Source organism: Apteryx rowi, unplaced genomic scaffold, assembly GCF_003343035.1.
Source record: "Apteryx rowi isolate R43461 unplaced genomic scaffold, aptRow1 scaffold_67, whole genome shotgun sequence".
Taxonomy (NCBI): domain Eukaryota; kingdom Metazoa; phylum Chordata; class Aves; order Apterygiformes; family Apterygidae; genus Apteryx; species Apteryx rowi.
This window is the reverse complement of record NW_020450949.1, coordinates 3182465-3203091: the sequence shown is the minus strand read 5'-3', so window position 1 is coordinate 3203091 and position 20627 is coordinate 3182465. Positions and strand designations below refer to the sequence as shown.

The following is a 20627-nucleotide window of genomic DNA, read 5'->3' as shown; positions in this document are numbered from 1 at the left end:
CAACTCAAACAGTGAAGTGGTCAGCCCACTAGTGCACTCAAAAAAGTCRTCAGCGACTATCAAGCCCAGCCTAGCCTCTGCAAGGCACAGGAGAGAAACCTCAGAAGTAACATGATTTCTTGCCCAAACAACTACCTTCAGCCAATAAAACTTACGAAAAAAAGTTGTTTTGCCTGAGCTGACAATACGCTATAATAGTTTAAGCAGCAGCTAAGGAAACAGAGAAAAAAAAATCTCTCAGAAGTTTCCACTCTAGAAGACTTAATGCCACCAACATCCAAGTTTTCTGCATGTGAAGAAATGAAATCCTTCACACTGTTAAACAATTAAAAATGTATTTTAATTCTACAAATTTACAAGCAAAAATACCCCTAAAAACAACACAAAAAAACTGTTCCAGGATTGTACTTCAAGTTTTCTTTTATCAAATTTTGTAATGATCCTTGGCTTTTCAGGTTAATTCCAGTCCTCTAAATGGAATGCAGCAGTTAGTTACACTCCGCATCCAGCAAGAGCCTTTGAATCTGTGATGACATTTGCTTTTTTTCTGTAAAAAGCATCTAGTCTCCCTGATGTGAAGTACAGAACTGGGGGCACTCAAAAATCCACTCACATGAACAGTTGTTTTTTTTTTTTGTGGGGGGGGRGGGGGGCAGGGGGGTTGTTTGTTTCTTCAGGGTGAGTTTAAAACTTGAGGCTGAAACCAGGTCCTGCAGCAGATGCTCCCTGATTTGTGGTGGTCAGATGAAAACCTGTGTCTTTCAGATCATCATCACCCTGTGAAAACCAAACACAATTCAATTATCAGCAAGTGTCCATGCATACGTATTCCTTTCTCCAACACAAAAAGTAAAGCCAAAAAAACCAAAGTATCCTCAGAAGAGAAACAAATGTTTGATTTAGTGGCATCATAGCTAACTTTGATGCAGTGTTATTCATGTTATTAAAACACCGCTTTTTTGTTGTCTTCTCTAAGGGATCTCAAAATCTGTTCCTAGTTTGTATACCTACTTTTGACCAAGAATGTTAATGATGAAAAAACATTGTGAACACACTGGGTAAACCAATGTATTCAGCATCTAATGAAACACACACTGTTYACCCTCCATTTCACTTTTTATATCCTCAAAAATCAAGGCTATACAAACTTTTAGGCTACTTCATCTGTAAGCTGGGCACAATAACTGTACTGCGCTATCTCATCTATKCTGAGTCATAGAATTGGTAATGAGAAGTTGATATGATTAAGGCACCTGAGACTGTAACATGCCATACTTAGAAGGACATCTTTTTCAGCCAGGTTTTTTTCAAACTGGGAATGCAAATGGAAAGAACGCCAGTCTTGCCTTTTACAGATTTTTCTCCAATACTGGAAAAAGCAGAAAGTTTCCATCCACAGGGCATATGCAACTTGCCAGGCTCAGGATTTTTTTTTCAAAAAAACCAAACCAAACCAAAACTTGCAGCTTTGAAAGCTTAGCTGGAAGTATAAAACTGCACTTGCAAAACAAAAATTGTTCTAAGACAAGGTATCACTCCTCTCTCAGATTGCGTATTGCAGTGATGATTCTGGGAATACAACAGTAGTTGGAGTGGCTGTTTGAGAAAGAACAGAGTGAAAGCTGGACTTCTATAGTTTCTTTTTTGCACAAGTAGGGGTGAGTCTAATGATTCCAAGCCCCATAAGACTAACAGAATCCAATCTACATCAACTTTTCCAAAAGCAGAACCTGGATATGGATGAGGACCACAGAAAAGTCTATGCCCAATTTTCTCAAGCTACTATACTTACCAATTGACTATATCCAAGGCCTCCCTCAGGTGGACGTGGGCTAGTGCCACGTTTCACCCTTTGTTGTTCACTTTTTGCTGGCCACGTGGGAAACATGGAAGGGTCAATAGGAAGGGGAGTCTCTCGGAAATACTCATGCTTCAAACCATCTTCAGCAGTGATTCTTCTGGCTGGGTAGTACGTCAAAAACCTGAGAAGAATTTAGGAAGGCAATGAAGTAGAGGAGAAGAGAGACACACAGGCAGAAAGAAGAAAAACCTTAGCCCAAAAGTATAAATTCTTCAGAAATGCAATTTAAAATTCTCTGATTTTTTAATAAAGAATTTTATTAATGAGTACTATTGGTGACAAATAAGCTATCTAACATAGCTACCTGATTTTAGAAGCAGGCTTCCTGCATGAACCTATAATTAGTGGAACTGCAGCATGAATACCAAAAGTAGATTTTACAGAGACCTGTTCTTTCAGGTTTAAATCATTAGACAAGAGCCTAGGGTTAGTCAGATATAGCTTGAAAAGAAGCTAAGATGGTTCAATTAAACACTTTTACACAACCGCTTTGTTTTTTAAGGAAGAGTGTATAGATACACCACATATAATACTGTAATATAATGTAATTTGACTATGCAGCTTGTGGTTGTCTATTTTAAAACTTTCACAATACAGAAACATGTTTTATTATATTGTTCATCCTCTTTAACAGTATATGGTCCTGATTATGTAAATACTTTTAACCAAAACTTGCACATGTAATTAGTTCCACTGACTTCAGTACACTTATTCGTGTGCTTCTGCAAGTTCAAGATCCACAAACATACAGTGTGTTATCATTCTTATCCAAAATAATGACATAATGCTGTCATAGCCAAAGCAATTAAGAAGTAGATGACACTTATCTGATACCCTTCTTTATTAAAAGAAATTGTGGTTGGACTTTCTGGAAGGTTATCTAACTTTCAAGAAATTATTCATGACTCATTCAAAAAGCAGAGCATCAGTTTGTTTGTTTGTTTGTTTTAAATTACATTGAATGGGTCAACAGGTACATCTTAAAAATTTGTAGTTAAGAATAAAGACACGTTTCTTAATAGGATTTGGAACTCAGACGAAACTTTTCCACTAGTTCATGGCATGAAACTTAAAGGGAATATTAGGGGAAGGAGGGGAAGATCTCTAAAGCCACTGTTGACCTCTTAGAAACAACTATGAAAAGGCATTGGGGCCCACCAGCAGAGGTAATTACAAAGACTGGCAGAACAGCAGATGTGATAGAACTCATGAACTCTGAAAACCTAGGAGAAATTAAGGTTGGTATTGTCCCAATTCTTTAATATGTTCTCTAGAATGTGCTGCTTTTTTTCCTTTTTTAATTCAGTCATACATAATTTCATTGTTTTAACAAGATTCATCAGCAGACTGCATGATGGCTGACTCATCATGTGAGTAAACATGACATGAGCAATCTAAAACTACTACTGAAACAGTATTCTATTCTTCTAGGATATCAGTGTGCAAGAATAATCTTGGACTGAGGTAACAGCAGGTGTTAAAGACTGCAGTACACTGAACAAAGGTGTTGGGAGAATGACAAGCGGCATTGCAAGGAAATGTCACAGACAAATCTGAAATCCATCAGCATGTTTTGGCAAGAGGTTAAATTCACTGAAATACCATGCTTCAGTCATTCTCCACAACTACCATAGCATGCGAACACATTTTCCCAGGGATCCCTTGGAAGATAGCACTTACTTGTTCATCAGATCAAACCCCTGATCAGAGAGGAGTGCTCCAAATCTCTTGCGTAGATTGTTATAGGGATACTCTGTGAATGTCATCTTCTTTACAGCTGGCAGCTCATTGTAACCAGGCCAGATTTTTTCACTTGGAGTACCCAGGTCCTATAAATTAAAATATCTTGACTGCAGCTTTCCTGCTTATTCATTATATAGCTATAGGAGTTGACAGCTATCCAGAGAAAACAGACAAAATACAAACCATGATCTTAATCCAATATATCTACTGTAAACAAGAATCAAAATATTAAGCCCTTTATTAAGGCTGAATCTCTGTGAAAGAGTGGCAAATATTTTTATTTTCTCACTACCCTCATGCACCTGCCTCTAAAAACAATCAGTTAAAATCCAAAGATGTTAAAAGCGTTACCTTAAAAACTTTGTTAATCTGGTCAATTTCTGACTTCCCTGGAAACAGAGGTTTCTGAGTTAACAGCTCTCCAAATATACACCCTACTGACCACATGTCTATTGCCGTTGAATATTCCTGAAAAGAGGAAATATATTATACATCATAAAATTAATAAGATGCTTTCATTGAGTAGCTTTAAGAGTCTACCACCCTCCATCTCTAAATTTAATAAGAAGAGTCAAGCATACTTGTACTTTTTTCATAAATTATAAAATAAAGTTAGTCTAAAAAATCATTCCTCTAGCTCTCAGAGGAGCAAGGAGAAACATACCTTGGCACCAAGCAACAACTCTGGAGCCCTGTACCAAAGTGTCACAACTACAGGTGTGTAAGGCTTCAGTGGAGATCCATATTCTCGGGCTAGTCCAAAATCCCCAACCTGAATGAAAATTAGTTATCAGCAATATTTCCAATATTGACCATACCATTTACTAACAGTGCCAATGCGTACTGGCCACATTGGCTACTGTGGGGCCTCCAACCTTCAAAAATAGCCGCAAAGAATATACTATCTTTCAGGGACCTTCCTTGTTTTTTTTCACCCAAGGGGGAGGGGTTATTTTCTTCCCAAGCCAAGTAAGAGTTCTTGTTATGATCACCTTGACAGATTTTCTCTGTGTACTAGAAGGCTTATACAGCAGGAGGAAGAAACAAAACCAAACAACAACAGAAGATGTTGACTTCAACCTCGCAAGTTGAAAGAAGGCTTCACAACAGTAAAGGCTATAATAATGACAGTATACAGCTGGCATCTAAAATTTAGAACCAAAGAACTGGAATGTTATATCCTGATCCTATTCATATTGTTCTTCTAGGTTTTCATAAGAAGACAGTGAAAGGATATACATATATATATGTATATATATATATATATTTTTAAAGGTATGCAACTTTTCTTAAAAGACTCCTTCTTTGTAAAGAGAATGTCCAACTCCACCAATAACTGTGCACTTCAGCACTACTACAGTGATTTATATTATTTATTTATTAAGCCTCACAATCTCTTGAGCAACCCTAGTTCAAACATTCAGGGACTGAGACAGAAAGAGGTAAATGACACCATCACAGATTCAATATGCTGTTATCACCAGGAAGAGAACACTGATCATATAGTCGTGCTATAAACAATTCAGTCTTCACTAGACCATGCTTATTAATTAGTCCCGACCTAGCATAAATCTTACAGTTGTGGCAAGGCAGTCTCTTTATCTAAAAGTAAAGTTTTACTGATTTGCAACCGTATGTTTCACATGACACACCTCACACCTCTCAAAGACTAATGCAAAACATTCTATCCAATTCTTGAGATAGCTATAATGCAATGTAATACTGCAATAGAAGCTTTTTAAGAAGCATGGCATATTTCACTTAATCCTTACTTTTAAAATGCCTGAATGACTAAGCAACAGGTTGGAAGTTTTCAAGTCTCGGTGAAGTATCCAGTTGTCGTGAAGATGCTTGACTCCTCGCAATAACTGAATCATCAAGGTTTTCACTTCACCTGAAGTGATAAAAATAAGCCAAATATATTTAAAAGAAGAAATCTCCCTTTATTTTTTTTGTTTAGGGAGGAAAGGGGGGGAAAAAAGGGAAACTTAACAGCATAGCACAGACTACCATAAAAATGTGTTGCAGGACAAGCATGGTTAGACCCACATGGCTGCCAATAAAGCAGCATGAATTTGAATAGCTGGAATACAGCCAAGTAATGCTAGGAAATTAATGCTTCTCAGCAGCACAGATAGTGGCCAAAAATGGAACACAGTTGTCTCTTCCAGTCTAGCACAAGGGAAACTCCTCACATCTGATGCCCAATTTCACCCTAAACATGCAAGCTGGATTCATCAGCCAAACATCATTATGAGTAATAGCACTGGCAGCCTACTATCTTAACCTGTATCAGCGGAGTCAGATTAGACAGAGAAAAAGCAATAAAGACCCCATTTCACAGAACACTCAAAGGAAATTCCAAGGCATCATACAAGCTAGTTCTCTGATGTCAGTACAGCCCAAAGACGCCGAGGTCTTTGCAGGTCAGTTTTCCAGCTTGAGAATTATAGGAGACTGTGGCAAACAGTACCTGGTAAAAACGGTTGCTTCATTGTTTCCATCAGACTCTTGAGATCATGTTCTACATAGTTCATTACGATATAGATTTTATCCATATTACTACCTACAACAATTTCCTAAAACACAAAAAACAAATGATCAAGCAAGCACACACTATTTAAAAAGCATGCAAAAATGAATTTTAGAAATGTACTGGAAATAGGATAAATGGTACCTGCCATTGGTAAAATTCATAGGAAACTTAAGACTAGATGCCCAAGACAACAGTTCATTTTTGTAAATGATCAGATTTTGTAGAGACAAGCACCATCTGTTTAGTTTTACAGGTAGCACACAACTGCTTAGAAACAAGCTCTGCTAGGAATGCTAACATTTTTGTAAGGTATTTTAAAAGCCAAGAGACAACATTTCAAGACAAAAAAAAAGCTTTTCAAATAAAAGGTTGGTGGCCTTACTCTGACAGTGACAATATTTGGATGTTGTGCTTTCAGAATAGTATTTATTTCTCTAAGAGAAGTAATGGGAAAGCCTTCCTTCTCCTTTTCCATTTTCAGTCGCTTCAGAGCCACAATTTCATCTGCAAGGAAAACAGAATTATTAACTGCTGACTCCACATAGCTAATAAAATACATGTGAAGAGGTCTCCCCAATATTCTGTCACTATTTATTTGAATGGAAGCCATTCCTCAGACATGATATCTAACTAAGAGATAGAGTTAATCTGACATTACCAGGGTACAAAAACCAAAAACAATAACAGCCAAGTTTAAGGAAAAAGAATAAAATTCAAAACAGTGATTCAAAACTGAGAGGAAAAATGCTGATTATGGATTTTAGTGTATTCTAAGATAACTCACCTGGAAAGAAAAAATGTATTCAGCTCTGAAGTCCTCACCATAATTTGGAAGATCAGATGTCAGACAGAAATGCCTCAAATGCAATTTACCTCTATTTAAAGACCCGACTCAAAATCATAGCACTACTCAAAATATTACTAACGTGAATTATTTAACTACAATATCATACATTTTGTATGATATTGTAAAGAATAATGGTTACACCAGTCTCAGAGCAGGCCTCACGACAAATAAGGAAAAGAAAAAGTAGCCCACAAACACTGTCCGATAAGCAAGTGAACTCAGAGAAACCACTGTCAGCTGTATATGTCCACACCTCAAAGATGATGAAATGGTGGCACTATTCTGAAATAAATGGAAAAAGCAAGGTACCCAGAGTTTAAACTTGTCACCAAAATCATAGCTAGTCAGTGGGAAACCGAGAATAACCATAACTTGTGTCTAGACCAGCTTTGAAACATACTTCCTCTCAAAAGCTCTCTTCACCATCTGTCAACTCTTTAAAATTGCACATATTTAATTTATACTGCTACAATTCCCTCTGAAAATGGCCAGCTTGCAGGAAAGTAACATAATGCTAGTGATTGCTGTACATTATCATTTTCCAGGAAAAAATAATGCCACAGTAGTATCACAATTTTTGTTAAAACCTCAAACTAAATATTTCTTTCAGTTGAGAAATGACCATAGAAGGGGCACACACAAGTGACTTGATGTTTGGCTCTTGCATCATTCATAGGAAATGCAGTAATTTCAGCAACACATTTGCTATTAAAAGTCAGATAAACAAGCAAATGGATTTTATGAGTTTTAAAAGTAGAGATCCACCTGTATCTGCAAGAAGTGTTTTTGAAGAGGTAGCTTTAAAAAAAAAGGTGAAATTTCTTTATACAACAAAATACTGTGCTGTACACTCACAGCACACAAACCACTGCTTTTATGAATTCTCTAATCAATAGCTGTACTTACAGTGACACCTAGTGACCTGCTTATATCAAATCAACCGACCAATCAACTATCTAGCAAATCATGAGCAAGAAACAGTTGCCTGCTGAGCCAAAAAATGAAATCATGTTAATAGTTCTACACAATTGTGGTCAATACCGAGCTTACTTCTGAACTTAACTAGCTGCAAGTGAAACCCTTATGTCAAAATCCACATCCATTAAAAGGGATAGCTTACTCATGGAAAAAAAGAAGGTATTTCAGACAGATTTCATTCCTCAGTGCAAGATACAGAACCATAGTTTGCTTACAACTGCAGCTCTAAATTTATATATAAGACACAAGCAGAAATTGGCCAAATGAATAATTCACTTATTACAACATACCTCTTCCTTAAGGCAGAAGATTGATTCAAGACAGAGTATCATTTTTGTGCTTAAAATGCAATCTGAGAGCCAAGAAACCCAAGCTATGTTTATCACTCTACCCCAGACTTCCTGTTGTACTCCTTGTACAATTATCAAGAAGTTTAATTAATTTGAATTCACAGAGATCAACGGGTGGTCCTGGAAGAAAACAGTCTACAAAAATGCAAAACATACTAGATTCAACTTGCATACAGTGCTTATGCTTACACCTCAACATAACTGCTGTAAACGCATTCAATATAGCAAAATAATTACCAGCTCCCTCTGCAGAGTTCAAAACTTCTTCATGATTCCAAGTCCACCTCATAGTTTCTAACTAGCCACCTTCAGTGAAAACTTTACACTTGGACATGATATCCAGCTTTGGACTCCCTGTGGCTCAAAATTTTTTTACAGTAATAAATACAATGTACACTATCCCCTACTGCACAAACACTTTTTTAAAAACCTTTTCCTCATCTTGTTCCCATCCTATAAAAACTAAAATTCTCTACCATATGTACACTGTAATATTGTTTTCACATTCACTAAGCACTCACTGTAGAGGGCTGATTCCACAGTTTAGAGAAGAGGCAAATAAGTACATTTTCCAAATTGCAGGTCCCAAAATTCCTCCCAAATGACAACAGCTTTCATGCTAACATGGATCTTGGCTGAAATGTTTCTTACATTAGATAACATTTAGGTCATAATGCTTAGTTAATACCACAAAATACTAACTGGAGACCACTTATACTAACCAGTCTTTTTGTCTTTTGCTCTGTAGACAACACCATATGTTCCCTCTTCAATCCTGTTCAAACACTGAAATTCCTCCACACTACGACATCCCTGAGAAAAAACACACAGATTGACATTTACTCTTCAAATGTCTGTAGAAAGGTTTTGCCTGTTTGTTTTAAGAGGACATAAGATAAAATTCAGCAACTTCCTAGGAATAGTTAGAATTTACCAAGAAAATTCTAAATATGGCTATGCCAAATGAAAAAGGTATCTTTGGGGTTTATTTTTACTTGGATGTCTAAAGAATTTCTGGACAGAGTCTGTGTTTCAGTAAACCTAAGTTACTTCATTAATTCCTCACTCATTTACTTCTGCAGAGAATAAAGTGAAATTTTGGTCTCAATGGCAAAGAAGCCAACTCAGCAGCTTAAGACTGATGCCTTCCATATAGTTCAATTAATACAAAAATGCTTACTCTTTGTATTTTCTAAATTTTGCTATTGGCTGCAAAAAGAATAATCACCTCCCATCCAAATTCTATTCATATTAACTGAACTCTTCTCTCATCAGTATCTATTTTTAGATAGCAATACCAAAATAACACAATATCAAATGTATTATATTCTTATCTACATCTAGAAGAATCATCTCATTTTCACTCCACGTATGTTTTTTCTGCTTGTGAAAAGAAGTTAGCAGTATTTCACACACAACTGTATATGTTGTGATGTAGACTCAGTGAAGGATATTCTACCCACAAACTCTCTTATGCCTAAGTGCTATCGCAAATACATGTTCATCAAGTTAACAAAGTAGCTAGGGAAAAATCCATCCACCTTCTGAAGCATCCTCTAAGTGATCCTCTACCTGAAGTGCAGGAAGATATTTAGGAAGCTCTTGTTTCAGTTCAATGGGGGAGGAAGCTGGTGAGTCAGGAATATAGTCTCCTTCTGTCATTGCATTGGAATGAGGGGTGCCCTCCCCAACTTCCTCCTCTTCTCCTTCACTTCCTGCTGAATCTCGGTCAAACCTTGACTCTGTAACTTTAAAAGTCAGAATCAGTCATGGAAAGAGGGAGCCATTTGTAATATTTAAATTCAGCTTTAGACAAATAACAGAAGTGAAACTTTGATCCATATAAATGACATAGTGGCAAGGTGCATAAATTATGCAAGTTAAGTTACTGTAACACTAAAGATCACTGAAAACTTAAGAAGCCTAATTTCTCCTTCTCGCAGAGATGAAGCTTTCAGGAACTCCAGTTTACAGTCATTCACCATTTCCAGGGTTAAATACTGCATGTTGTAAAAATATCTTTACAGAGAATGMAAGAGAAAACTGAGCCAGTATCTCTGACTGTAAAACTCTGATGAGAGGACAGGATAAGAGACCCAATATGAAAAAGAAGAAAACATTAGAGAAATCTGATCCTAGTCCAATGAACTAAACATGGAGCCTTGAAACAGATTTTGGGGAATTTCTCACTCTGACTTGAAACTGGGGCTTATTCCTCTCTCTGCTTCTCAGCTGAGAATAGCCAGAAAGTGCCAAATACTCTAGAATGATGGCAAAACTGCAAACACCAGATAGATTTAAAAAGCTAAAGTAACACTTCCTTAAAAATTCAATATTTGCATTGTACCAACTGGGATGTGGTTTCCATTCTCCCGTTCTTCCTCTTCGCTCATTTCTTCTTCACTCACCTCTTCTGCAAAACAGAATCAAGTACAACTGAATAAATTCAACACTTCTGTAGTTCCTTGTCATGCAGATCATTACCAAAGTGCTTTTCTCATTTGGGGGATTAATTTGCCAGGCAGACCATTATCTAGTTTAGTGAATCCATACTTCTGTTTCACTAGGAAAACAAATGCTTCCTCTAACTCAACAGAACTTCACCATTCAGCCTCCAAGAGGCAATACAATTCTTATCAGTATCTGGGAATTTAGGGTGGGAGAAATAAATTAATTGGGTCAGGAAACTTACACATATTAACTTATTACCTTTAATTGTTTTTTAAATAAAAATATCCAGCCCTCAGACCAGGCTGTTGTGCCTTCTTTTCTTTACTAATGACACAAAAACTAATGACTAATTACTTTAATGACAAAAACAGCTAAAGTAGATTTGAGAACTAATCCTTCTYTATTATTATGTTCAATTATTTGTAGTGACATTAAAAAAATCTGATATTTGCATTCAAAATGACAGACATTTTTATTTCACACCTCCCCCCACCCCAGATAATTGCGGAATTGTTCTGTACAGAATATTTCTTACTGTCCAACACAAAATTATTTAAACTGTTAGTCTTATACCATTTAGGAAGACAAAAACAGCTTTCAAGTTTTCTAATCTTGCTTCTTAGATGAATAATTTGTATTACCTCTATGTAAAAGGATAGAATATGACTTGTACTTGTTTTTTTTTCCTTTTTAGTTATCTTGACCTGTGAGGTCTCAGCCTATCCTAGACTAAGAGAAAAGGAAAATGTTGAAGTAAAACAATACAGAACAAAAAACTAAGATATGCCATAACACACTATTTTAGGACCTTTATGTTACTCACCTGCCGACTGCTCAGACACTTCCTCAGAATTACTTCCCGTCTCCTCTTCCTCCTCCTCTTCCTCTCCCTCTTCCTCAGATCCTTCACTGCTAGACTCTTCTTCCTCTTCTTCCGAGCCTGATCCAGATTCTGTTGAGGAAGGAACAACCACATAACTAAGTAGATTCATTGTACAAACATCTTTCAAGGAAACATTATTATGTAGAATGCATTACATCTACTAGATTGCATTTATCACCTGATGAAGACTCTGCCGAGCTGGTTTTTCTCTCACTGTCACTGATGTCTTGCAAGTCTGAAAGGGGATCTCTCTCTTCTGGTTTCTCTTCTTTTACTGTGAGACCATAAAATCAAAAATAGGGTGGTGACTGAACAGCACCTCTACTCTAGTCTCTGAATACTCAAAGCCTTTCCTTTCTCTGACCATTAAGCTGAGGCTGAACATTCATCCAATACAGACCACTCAAAGAATTTCACATTCTCTTCAAGAGACAAACAGCTTTCTGAATTGCAGTGGTGCAGGATTAACTGGCAAAAATGTGGACTATTGATTTTTTTTCTTCAGTCCCTCTGAGTGAAATATAAAAAAATGCATAACATGATAACAAGCATCATTATAGCCTAGTCTCAGCAATATGCATACCTACATACAGTGCTTATTACCAGGAGTAATTCTACTGCAGTCCCTTTAGACCACCATGGAAATAGCATGTACAAATAACTACTGATTGATTAGATATTACATTCAAAGGACTTACTGGCTGTCTCCTCCTGGAATTTCAGCTGGTTACACTGTGCAGTCAGCTTCTTTGTACAAGAACATGCTCATTGAAAATAGTTTCACTGACTTTTAAGGCAACTTCAACCGTTACACACATTAACAAAACAGACACATAGCTTGACATTTTTATGTCAATTGTGCAAGTTCTCTGCTCACAGCTACAACCTTCCATGCATGAGAAAGACCATTTTCTGGCTTAGAAAACAGAATTCACCATCTAACCAGAATACTGCCTGAAGCATTTATTTTCTTATACACAAAGACAGTATTAGTGTTGTTTAAAGTGCACTAGTTCATGGAACAGTTCCCTCTCATCAACAAACCTAACTGGATCTAGTATAAACAATCCCTTTTAAATCTGCAATGGAATTAAGTTACAGAAGTAAGAAATCAGCTGCCTCTTTGATCAACTGATGTTCAAAACWTTTTTTTTTTTTTTTTGCTGCTCTTACTACCAAAAAAGAAAGATCCATTCAATTTGCCCCTTACACAATTACCTATGAAAGTAGTATTGCTTTAGAAAAGAGCATATATGTCATCCCTCACAAATCTTCCAGAGTTATGCCACCATGGCTAAAGTGAACAATACTTTAAATACAGCAAAAGAGATATATGTTTACAACTAAAAATGAAACACTCTACTCTTCCCCAAAACAGCTCCTTGTGGCCCCCCAGGCAAAGGCATTATCAAGTGCAAATACTACCTGGTTTCCTGCCATCTCCTTGCTCAAGCTTGTCTCTTTGTTGTCGTAATGGGCTGCGGCTCCAGGGTCTCATTTTTACTTTGTCTCCATATTCTTCCCTCACTGTTCTATGATGTGCAGAAACTAGTGAAAACAAAACCAAAATAAATCCTTACACCTCTCTGGTAATTACAATCCTCTTGTCTGTCACAGCTACCTGCTTTGTGTATTATTCCTTTTTCCTTAGAAAAGAAAGAGGAATGAGGTGGAGGGGGTGGAACCTAACTACACCTAAGAGAACAAAGGACTCTACAAGTTACTGCACAGAGTTCGTGCACTGCAGTCAGCAAAAACTGCTTACAGAAAGGTGCTGTCAGGAAACAGATGCAAGATGCCCTCTATACTATACAGTGAATATCCTGAACCTAAGGCATTAACAAAACATAGAAAAGTGGACAGACCAGGGGAGATGCATAAAAACAGCTAAGGGTTAGAAAGAGCTGACAGAAACATAAAGAGCAATAAAAATAACTAAAATCAAAAGCTAGATATATTGAGCAATACCAGTATGCATAAAAGAAGCTGTTTGGCATGACTAGAACTAGAAGGAATAGCAATAAATATGGCTTATTCTGCTACTCTTAAGCAATCTTTGTCACCAAGATTGCCACCTGATCACAGAGGCTATTTTTAGCTCTGAAAGCTAGGATGAACAGAGATCATTTAACTAAAAATGATCTGAACTTAGATTGCAAGTGATCTGAAACGTTATGTGAAGTGAGAATTCAGATGTAAAAGTTAATTTAAATTAATTTATATTGTGCTAAACAAGTAGTCCTATGAACACAAGAACTAATGGTTCCTGGGTTTCTCTACTTGTGTCTTGCAGTTGATTGACTTTGGTGTCTATGACATTAGCTCCAGCCAAAGCTTTTTCTGCAGCTGGGTTATCAGATCTCCCCAACTTGATTCCTACTACAGCCTTTTACATAGTTGGGAGCACTTAAACGGCAAGGGGGAGGGCAAGAGACTGTATATTTTCCCCAACACTTAAAATGCTTAATTTTGAGGCTTTAGTCTCTATCAAATTGGGCTGGACTCAGACAAAGAGTTCAGAAGGGATTGCRATCATGACAGATACACATACAAACAGACACACAACCTGAATTACATAACTCTTGTTTCTGTAGGAAACCAGACTAATGAAAAGAGGCAAAGAGAGACTTACTGCAAATTTACTAATGGCACTAATAGCTCCATATGCCGTGATATTCAAAAGATGATATAGCTAGAAAGCTTGACATTTTACTGCTCCATGTAGGATTTCAGATTTTTTTCCACATTAAAACAATTTTTTATTAATTTTGACACTGACCTAAGTAAAATATGCTTTCTTGCTTTCTAAACCTCTTTCCCAGCATTACATCATCAAATAGTAAGCCCAAACATTTATACTGAAATAGTTACCTTCCCTTCTGGCTTCCCTTTCCTTACGCCTTTCTTCAGCTCGTCTTTCTCGTTCTTTTTGCTCCCTTTGTTCTTTTTGTTGCTCTCTGATTTTTCTCTCTCGTTCTCGCTCAAGTTGCTCCAGACGATCTCTAGAAAAGAATTATTTTTTGTTACACTACAGTTCACTACAAATTCAGCTTCTGGAGTAAAGACAAACATTTTTTCTGTAACAAACTGCAAGGCTATTCAATTTCACTAGCAACAGCACCACTGATTGCTTGCCTGCCAAATACATAGGTAGCTTTTCATCTGATCCTTTAAAAATAGTGCTTCAGAGACAAAGATCATGAGCTATGAAACACATAAGCTTCTGCACCCTTATCAGGGTTTAAACAGAAATAAAGCAAGTCCAGTTAATAGATCCCATCATTCTATAGAAAACCGATTTGCCCATTTTTCTCTATAGCAAAACACTGGCAATGACTTCACTTAAAAATATTTGTTCTAATGAAGTCATTTACAAACGTAGTTAAAGTCAGGAACCCATTCTGTCGGACAACACATTCACAGGAACATGGTACAGGCATCGGACCTTACCAGCTTTTGCTCTGAACTTTTGTATCAATGCAGAACAACGAAGAGTTAGGGAGACATTTAGAGGAGGAAGAGGTTCATCTCTTTGTTGTTTTTTGTGTGGGGTTGAGGGGAGGGGGGCAGCGTAGGAGTGACGTAAAATACCTCTCCCTCCTGGAATGCTCCCTTGCCATTTCTCTCCGTTTCTGTCTTTCCCATTCACGTCGGGCTTTATCCTGCTCTTCTCTATGTCTCTTCCTACGCTCATGTTCCCGTTCTTTCTCTTTCACTCTGGCATGTTTCCCTAACCAAGACAAAAGTGAATTTTGGAGTGTTACTATTCAAGATATTCAGTGCTTCTATTTCCAGAAAGCAATACTAGAAGAGCTGAAACTTATGACAACCTATATCTATGTCCTCTGGCCTTTTCTTAATGGAAGAATCCTAAGCTGGAGATGTGTTACAAAATTAAAAGTTTATAAAACCTTGCATGAATGCTCATGTTGAAAACAGAGGAAGTTTGTTAGTAACAGGACTTTCCTGTACTGTTTTACATTGAAAGGATATTTATTCTTTTACAGTCAGGCACAGAGATCACAGCTCAACCCCTCACTCAGTGAAGCCAGGAAGAAGTTAAACAGACTTCAGAGAGTAAAACTGGACCCTTTGTCCCTGTCCCAAAGTAGTTTACATCATCTCAGACATATATATGTGTACTTCTTATAAGGGCATTCAACATAATCAAAGAAATAACGCAAGTTTAACTCCCTTTGTCTTATCCACCTGTCACATTTTCCCTAGTTCAGTTACTGTTATCTATCCTCTATACAGTGCCTGTCCAGCTCGGCCTTGGGAAGCTACTGTAAGTTTTAAAGAACTGTGATAATACCACCTTCTGCTGAATGACTACGATGTCTACGCTTCTCTTTCCTCTTCTCATCTTTTCTATGATGAGTTTTTTCTTTCCGTGACATTTGCTGTGGAGGTTTTATAGCCAAGGAATCATCTTCTTCTCCTCTAAAATACAATATAAATTAATAAACTCAGGGAGCTTACACGTAGTGTCTAGCAAAGTGTACATTATTTCCTTTTTTCTCCATTTTGAAAAGAATGTATTTTTTTCTATTTTATTAATTTATATTAACGTTCATTTCTTTAACACCCTGGAGCCAAGGCATTAAGAGTACATTACAGAAAGTCAGACAGGCGAGTAGTTATGCTGCTATTATATAAGCACTTATAATATACAAGCAAACTGAGGACAATTAAGTATCAAAGAACTCAGCAGGCCTACTTTAACTGCACTTTGAGGGAAGAATTGTATTTCTAGGTAGAGACCAAAACTTGACCACATTGTTAAACCACAATCGGTACTTTGAAAAGATATCCTGGCATTTTCTGCAAACAGGACACAAGATGGAACATCAGCATGCTAAAGGAGTTAACTCCTCCCCTTCAGATATTTTTTAACAATCTTCTCAGTACTTCTAAAATTTCACTTCACCAATTCTTTCTAAGGCAACAAACATTATTTTCATATTCTTGCCTGTCTTCCATAGAGTCTTCCCTCCTGTAAGGTGAATTTCTGATCGTTATTTCCATGCGGTGATCTCTCAGCTCCCCCTCTTCAAGGGAATCCCGCTTTGAATCCCGATCATCCGACTGTAATAGGAATGCAAGAAAGGGCAAAAACAAAACACAGTTAATTTGTATGTTGCAAAAAGAAAAAAGAAGACAACAGTATGCAAGTCTTCCATTTCTGGCTCAGAAGCCAACCTTGACCAGTCACACCAGCAAAATACACTGATTTATGAAGCACAGATTTCCATCTTAAGTTATAAGCAGCCAAATGTAGTTAGATTGCAATGATAGCTGAACTTCCATAAATTCAATCTAATTTGACAAAACTAACCCACAGCTATCAAGCAGGATCACAATAACTATTGTGTTTTTGTAAAAGATAATTATTTTGTTATATGTGTAAAAGACTTAGTTACCATAAGTAAAAGTTATTTAAGAGAATTTATTAAGTCATCCAGTTTGAAGACAGAAGCCCTATAAAACTTTATAACTTTATAAGGTAATTATTTGAACTGCAACTTACAGTTAATCATGTCAACTGCTTAACCTTTTCAACAACTATGAAACTAAGGAAAATATATAATGTAGCACTATTTAGATTTTAGCAAAGCATGGTATTTTGTTAAACTTTAATGAAGAGAATCAAGAGATTACTCATGAGACATACAAGAGCACACAGGAGCCCCACTAACAGGGCTAGAAACAGCATTGTTCTGATCAGAAAATGAGGGGATAGGCATTGAAGCTCTTCACTCACTCCTCGTTAGAACCGCTTGTTTATCAAAGGGTAGCTTACATTTTTCATGCGTTTTATCTCTGCCTTCTCTTCTTGCTCCTTCCTTCGTTTTTTTTCCTGAAGAATTTCATCTAAAGTTTTCACTTTCCAAGAATCCTTTTCATCACCCATTTGAGTTCAAAAAAGCTCTGAAAAAGAACATGATATTAATGAAACCTACACAAACTACACAGTCACTAAACACAGTTGCACCAATTTTACATGAATTTTTCATGTACAGATGAACACTTAAAATAACATCTTCAAGGAAAGTCAAGTTGTACTTGACTTACACTGAACAAAAAGAGTCTGACCTAAACCTAAAAGCACACATAGGCTTTCCCATTAAGTTAAGGGCCCACTTGAGCAAAATGAAGAAAACATCTATAAACAAGATCTCGCACTTTGCCACTTAGGAACATGCAGAAGTGGCACCAGCCTATCAAGTACAACTTTGGTACCAGAAGGATAATAACAACCTCTGCTCTCAGCGCTCACAATTACAGTCTCCTGCTCCGCCGCCAGCAGCGCCACTGCTTCATCTCACCAGACAGCATCTCTGGGTCCGGGGCTTGCCCTCAGACCTGGCAGCCGCACAGGCGACCAGCAGCGGGGGGGTGAGCTAGCCTTACGGCCTGGGCCCAGCGCGGCTCCCCATGGCGTTTTCACCACAGGGAGCGGCTGCGCCTAGGGCCCCTCCTCCGCCCGGGCTCGAGGCTCAGGCCCCCGACCCCCACACTCCCTTTCAGTCCCTCGCCTCGGCGGGTAGGACACCGATGTGACACGGACCGGCTCCTCCCGCCGCCGCGCTCAGCCGGGCAGCGAAAAGGCCCCGCGCAACGCTCACTCGCCACCGCCCCCCCTCGCGGGGCGGGAAGGGCCCACTCACCGCTACCACCGCCGCCGCCGTAGACTGGGACAAGGCAGCGCGAGACAAACACGCCACTTCCGCCCGCCGGGGTAGATTGATGACGTCCAGGGCACGTCAAGCAGCGCGGGCACGCACACACGCGCGGCGCGGAGCCGGGGCGCGGCGGGACTCCTCCTCCCCTCCCAGCCCCCACACTCGTGGCCCGGCAGGGCAGCATTGCTGAGAGAGGAGGCCCGCAGAAAAGGCGTTAACAAGAACAGGGCGACACTGCGGGAACTTTATTCTTTCCAAGATTAATCAAAACACAGGAGCAATTTTAAACATCCACAGGATTTAACAGAGATCCTGCATGTGCTACCAACGATGAATGGGCACAGCTACCTGGCTATAGCCAAGGCAGCTGCGCTACTTAGAAAGTATCCAGACCTCACATAAATAACCAACAGTAAATACACAAACTTTCACAAAACATGTACAAAATAATATGTACAGCTTATGTCAGTCACACACTCATATTTTGGTATCAAATACACAAAGGTTTGGCTTTGATAACGAAGCAACTAGAGCTACAACATCTTCAAGTTTCTCAGAACAAGAGCTCTTTAAAAGCAATCACTTATTTAAATGTCAGTACCCAGGTTATAAATGCACCTCATACTCCTCCACGGTTTTCTGGCACAGGCCTCTGCCTGCCTCAAAAGCAGCACTCCAGTCTTCCTTCATGAATAAATGCATGACTAGATTAGCCAAGACCGGGCGCCAAGAGTCTAAATTCGTGTCATTGTCACAGAACCAAACAGTTGTCTCTACAAGTAAATGCCTTTCAGGTATCCTCTTCCATGTCATTCACTGAGACTGATAGGAGAGGATATGACAGAGCTGAAGTCTCTGCTCATGAAGCTGACAATCAACTTAAGATGGCATTTCTTAAAGGTTGCTAGTTTGATTCTTAGGAAAGATTCCAGAAACTAATCACAGTAAATGCTTTTCTTCAGCAAGCATAAAGAGTGCTTGGTTTTCTCAAAGAACCATAAGAATTTCATGAGTTATGAACTCAATAATCAGCTGCAGTTCCAAGGGTGAAACATGTCTTATGCTACAAAATTTAGAAAGCAGACTTGTTGCAGCCTTTATTGCCTTAGTGAACATATTCAGTGATTAGGTTCCCAAGATTAAATGCGTAACCTTACATATTATGACCAATAACAGCGATAAGTGAGCACACAAACCGAGAAACTAATGTCTTTATTTGGCTATAAATGTAACAAGACTGAAACCTATTTCATAATTCTGAACACCAGCAACATTGCCCTACTGAATGCAAAACGCCTTTTTTGCTCAACATCCCCTTACAACCAGCCTCTTAAGAGACTAGAGCTAATCATCTGCTGAATGAGATCAACTTGAAAAGAGGTATCACGAGGAAGTGTGACACGTTTGACAAAAGAATATTTTTCACACACAGCAGGCTGCCTCACCAGCCAAACAAAACTGCTGTGCTGCAAAACAAACATTTTCTCAAATCATGATTCCAGTACAATCATCATCCTAATTCTCAGATTCTATTTAAAAAAAAAAAACAAGGCATACACTCTAGTTCTGAAGTATAGTGTCATTCTAGACAGTGCATGAGCTGGGTTTGGGAGCCCACAGACTGAGTGGGATTAAACAGATCTCCAATGGCCACACTGGAAAGTAACAAAAATCACTAAGTAATTGCCAAAATATCTATTTCCTACAATACATCGGTCTTACCACTGGGCAGGAAGATATAAATAACTGCCAGTCTCTGCCCATTCAACAATAAAAATACAGACAAATAGCGGCAGAAAAGGAGAAACTATCACAGCATGCATCTTTCTTTTGTTCTTTTTCTTTTTTTATATGTAATTATAGGGATGGGCATAAGGGATCAATTTTACTATTCATTTGAATAAAGCATGATACCAAAGAACATTTCAAAAAAGTCACTTTTATAACAGCAGCAGAACTAGTACATGATGAAGGAGAATTTACATGAATTCATTGTGAGAAGGGCCATTCTTAAAAATTTTATAGGAATATCAGTTAAGAATACATGCAGATAGAAGTAAACAAACTTACATGGTTAACATGGTTAAATTACTTCACCATGAAGAGAGGTTAAAATATAGTAAGTGCATGTTGCACTTATTGTGCATGCACAGTTGTTTCATTATGCATCTTTTTAAGTTGGAAAATTTGTCATTTTGGAGATTTTAACTGCTGCAAGTAACATTTTACATTTGCAAATCTATGTGTTTTCTTCAATAAGCATTTGTATCATTTCAGCACTGGGGAGGGAGT

General features: G+C 38.0%; 1 protein-coding gene across 5 annotated transcripts in view; it reads right to left on the bottom strand.

Moving 5' to 3' along the window:
• Nucleotides 1–402: 402 nt before the first annotated feature.
• Nucleotides 403–20627, bottom strand: part of CDK11A (cyclin dependent kinase 11A) — a 24504-nt gene continuing 4279 nt past the window's right edge. For 3 of the 5 annotated variants that reach the window (XM_026085485.1, XM_026085482.1, XM_026085483.1), the window contains 19 exons: nucleotides 17453–17580; nucleotides 16622–16737; nucleotides 15968–16092; nucleotides 15241–15379; nucleotides 14521–14651; nucleotides 13075–13197; nucleotides 11828–11923; nucleotides 11590–11718; nucleotides 10663–10728; nucleotides 9888–10063; nucleotides 9038–9128; nucleotides 6523–6644; nucleotides 6078–6183; nucleotides 5377–5498; nucleotides 4269–4376; nucleotides 3956–4072; nucleotides 3542–3690; nucleotides 1793–1982; nucleotides 403–777 (listed from right to left, as the gene is read on the bottom strand). In XM_026085485.1, coding sequence (XP_025941270.1) covers nucleotides 685–777; nucleotides 1793–1982; nucleotides 3542–3690; nucleotides 3956–4072; nucleotides 4269–4376; nucleotides 5377–5498; nucleotides 6078–6183; nucleotides 6523–6644; nucleotides 9038–9128; nucleotides 9888–10063; nucleotides 10663–10728; nucleotides 11590–11718; nucleotides 11828–11923; nucleotides 13075–13197; nucleotides 14521–14651; nucleotides 15241–15379; nucleotides 15968–16092; nucleotides 16622–16737; nucleotides 17453–17563 — 2310 coding nt within the window. In that variant the 5' untranslated portion in view covers nucleotides 17564–17580 and the 3' untranslated portion in view covers nucleotides 403–684. Of the gene's footprint in view, nucleotides 778–1792; nucleotides 1983–3541; nucleotides 3691–3955; nucleotides 4073–4268; nucleotides 4377–5376; nucleotides 5499–6077; nucleotides 6184–6522; nucleotides 6645–9037; nucleotides 9129–9887; nucleotides 10064–10662; nucleotides 10729–11589; nucleotides 11719–11827; nucleotides 11924–13074; nucleotides 13198–14520; nucleotides 14652–15240; nucleotides 15380–15967; nucleotides 16093–16621; nucleotides 16738–17452; nucleotides 17581–18320; nucleotides 18398–20627 lie in introns of those variants that run through there. The other 2 variants (XM_026085484.1, XM_026085486.1) reach the window with 2 other exon arrangements.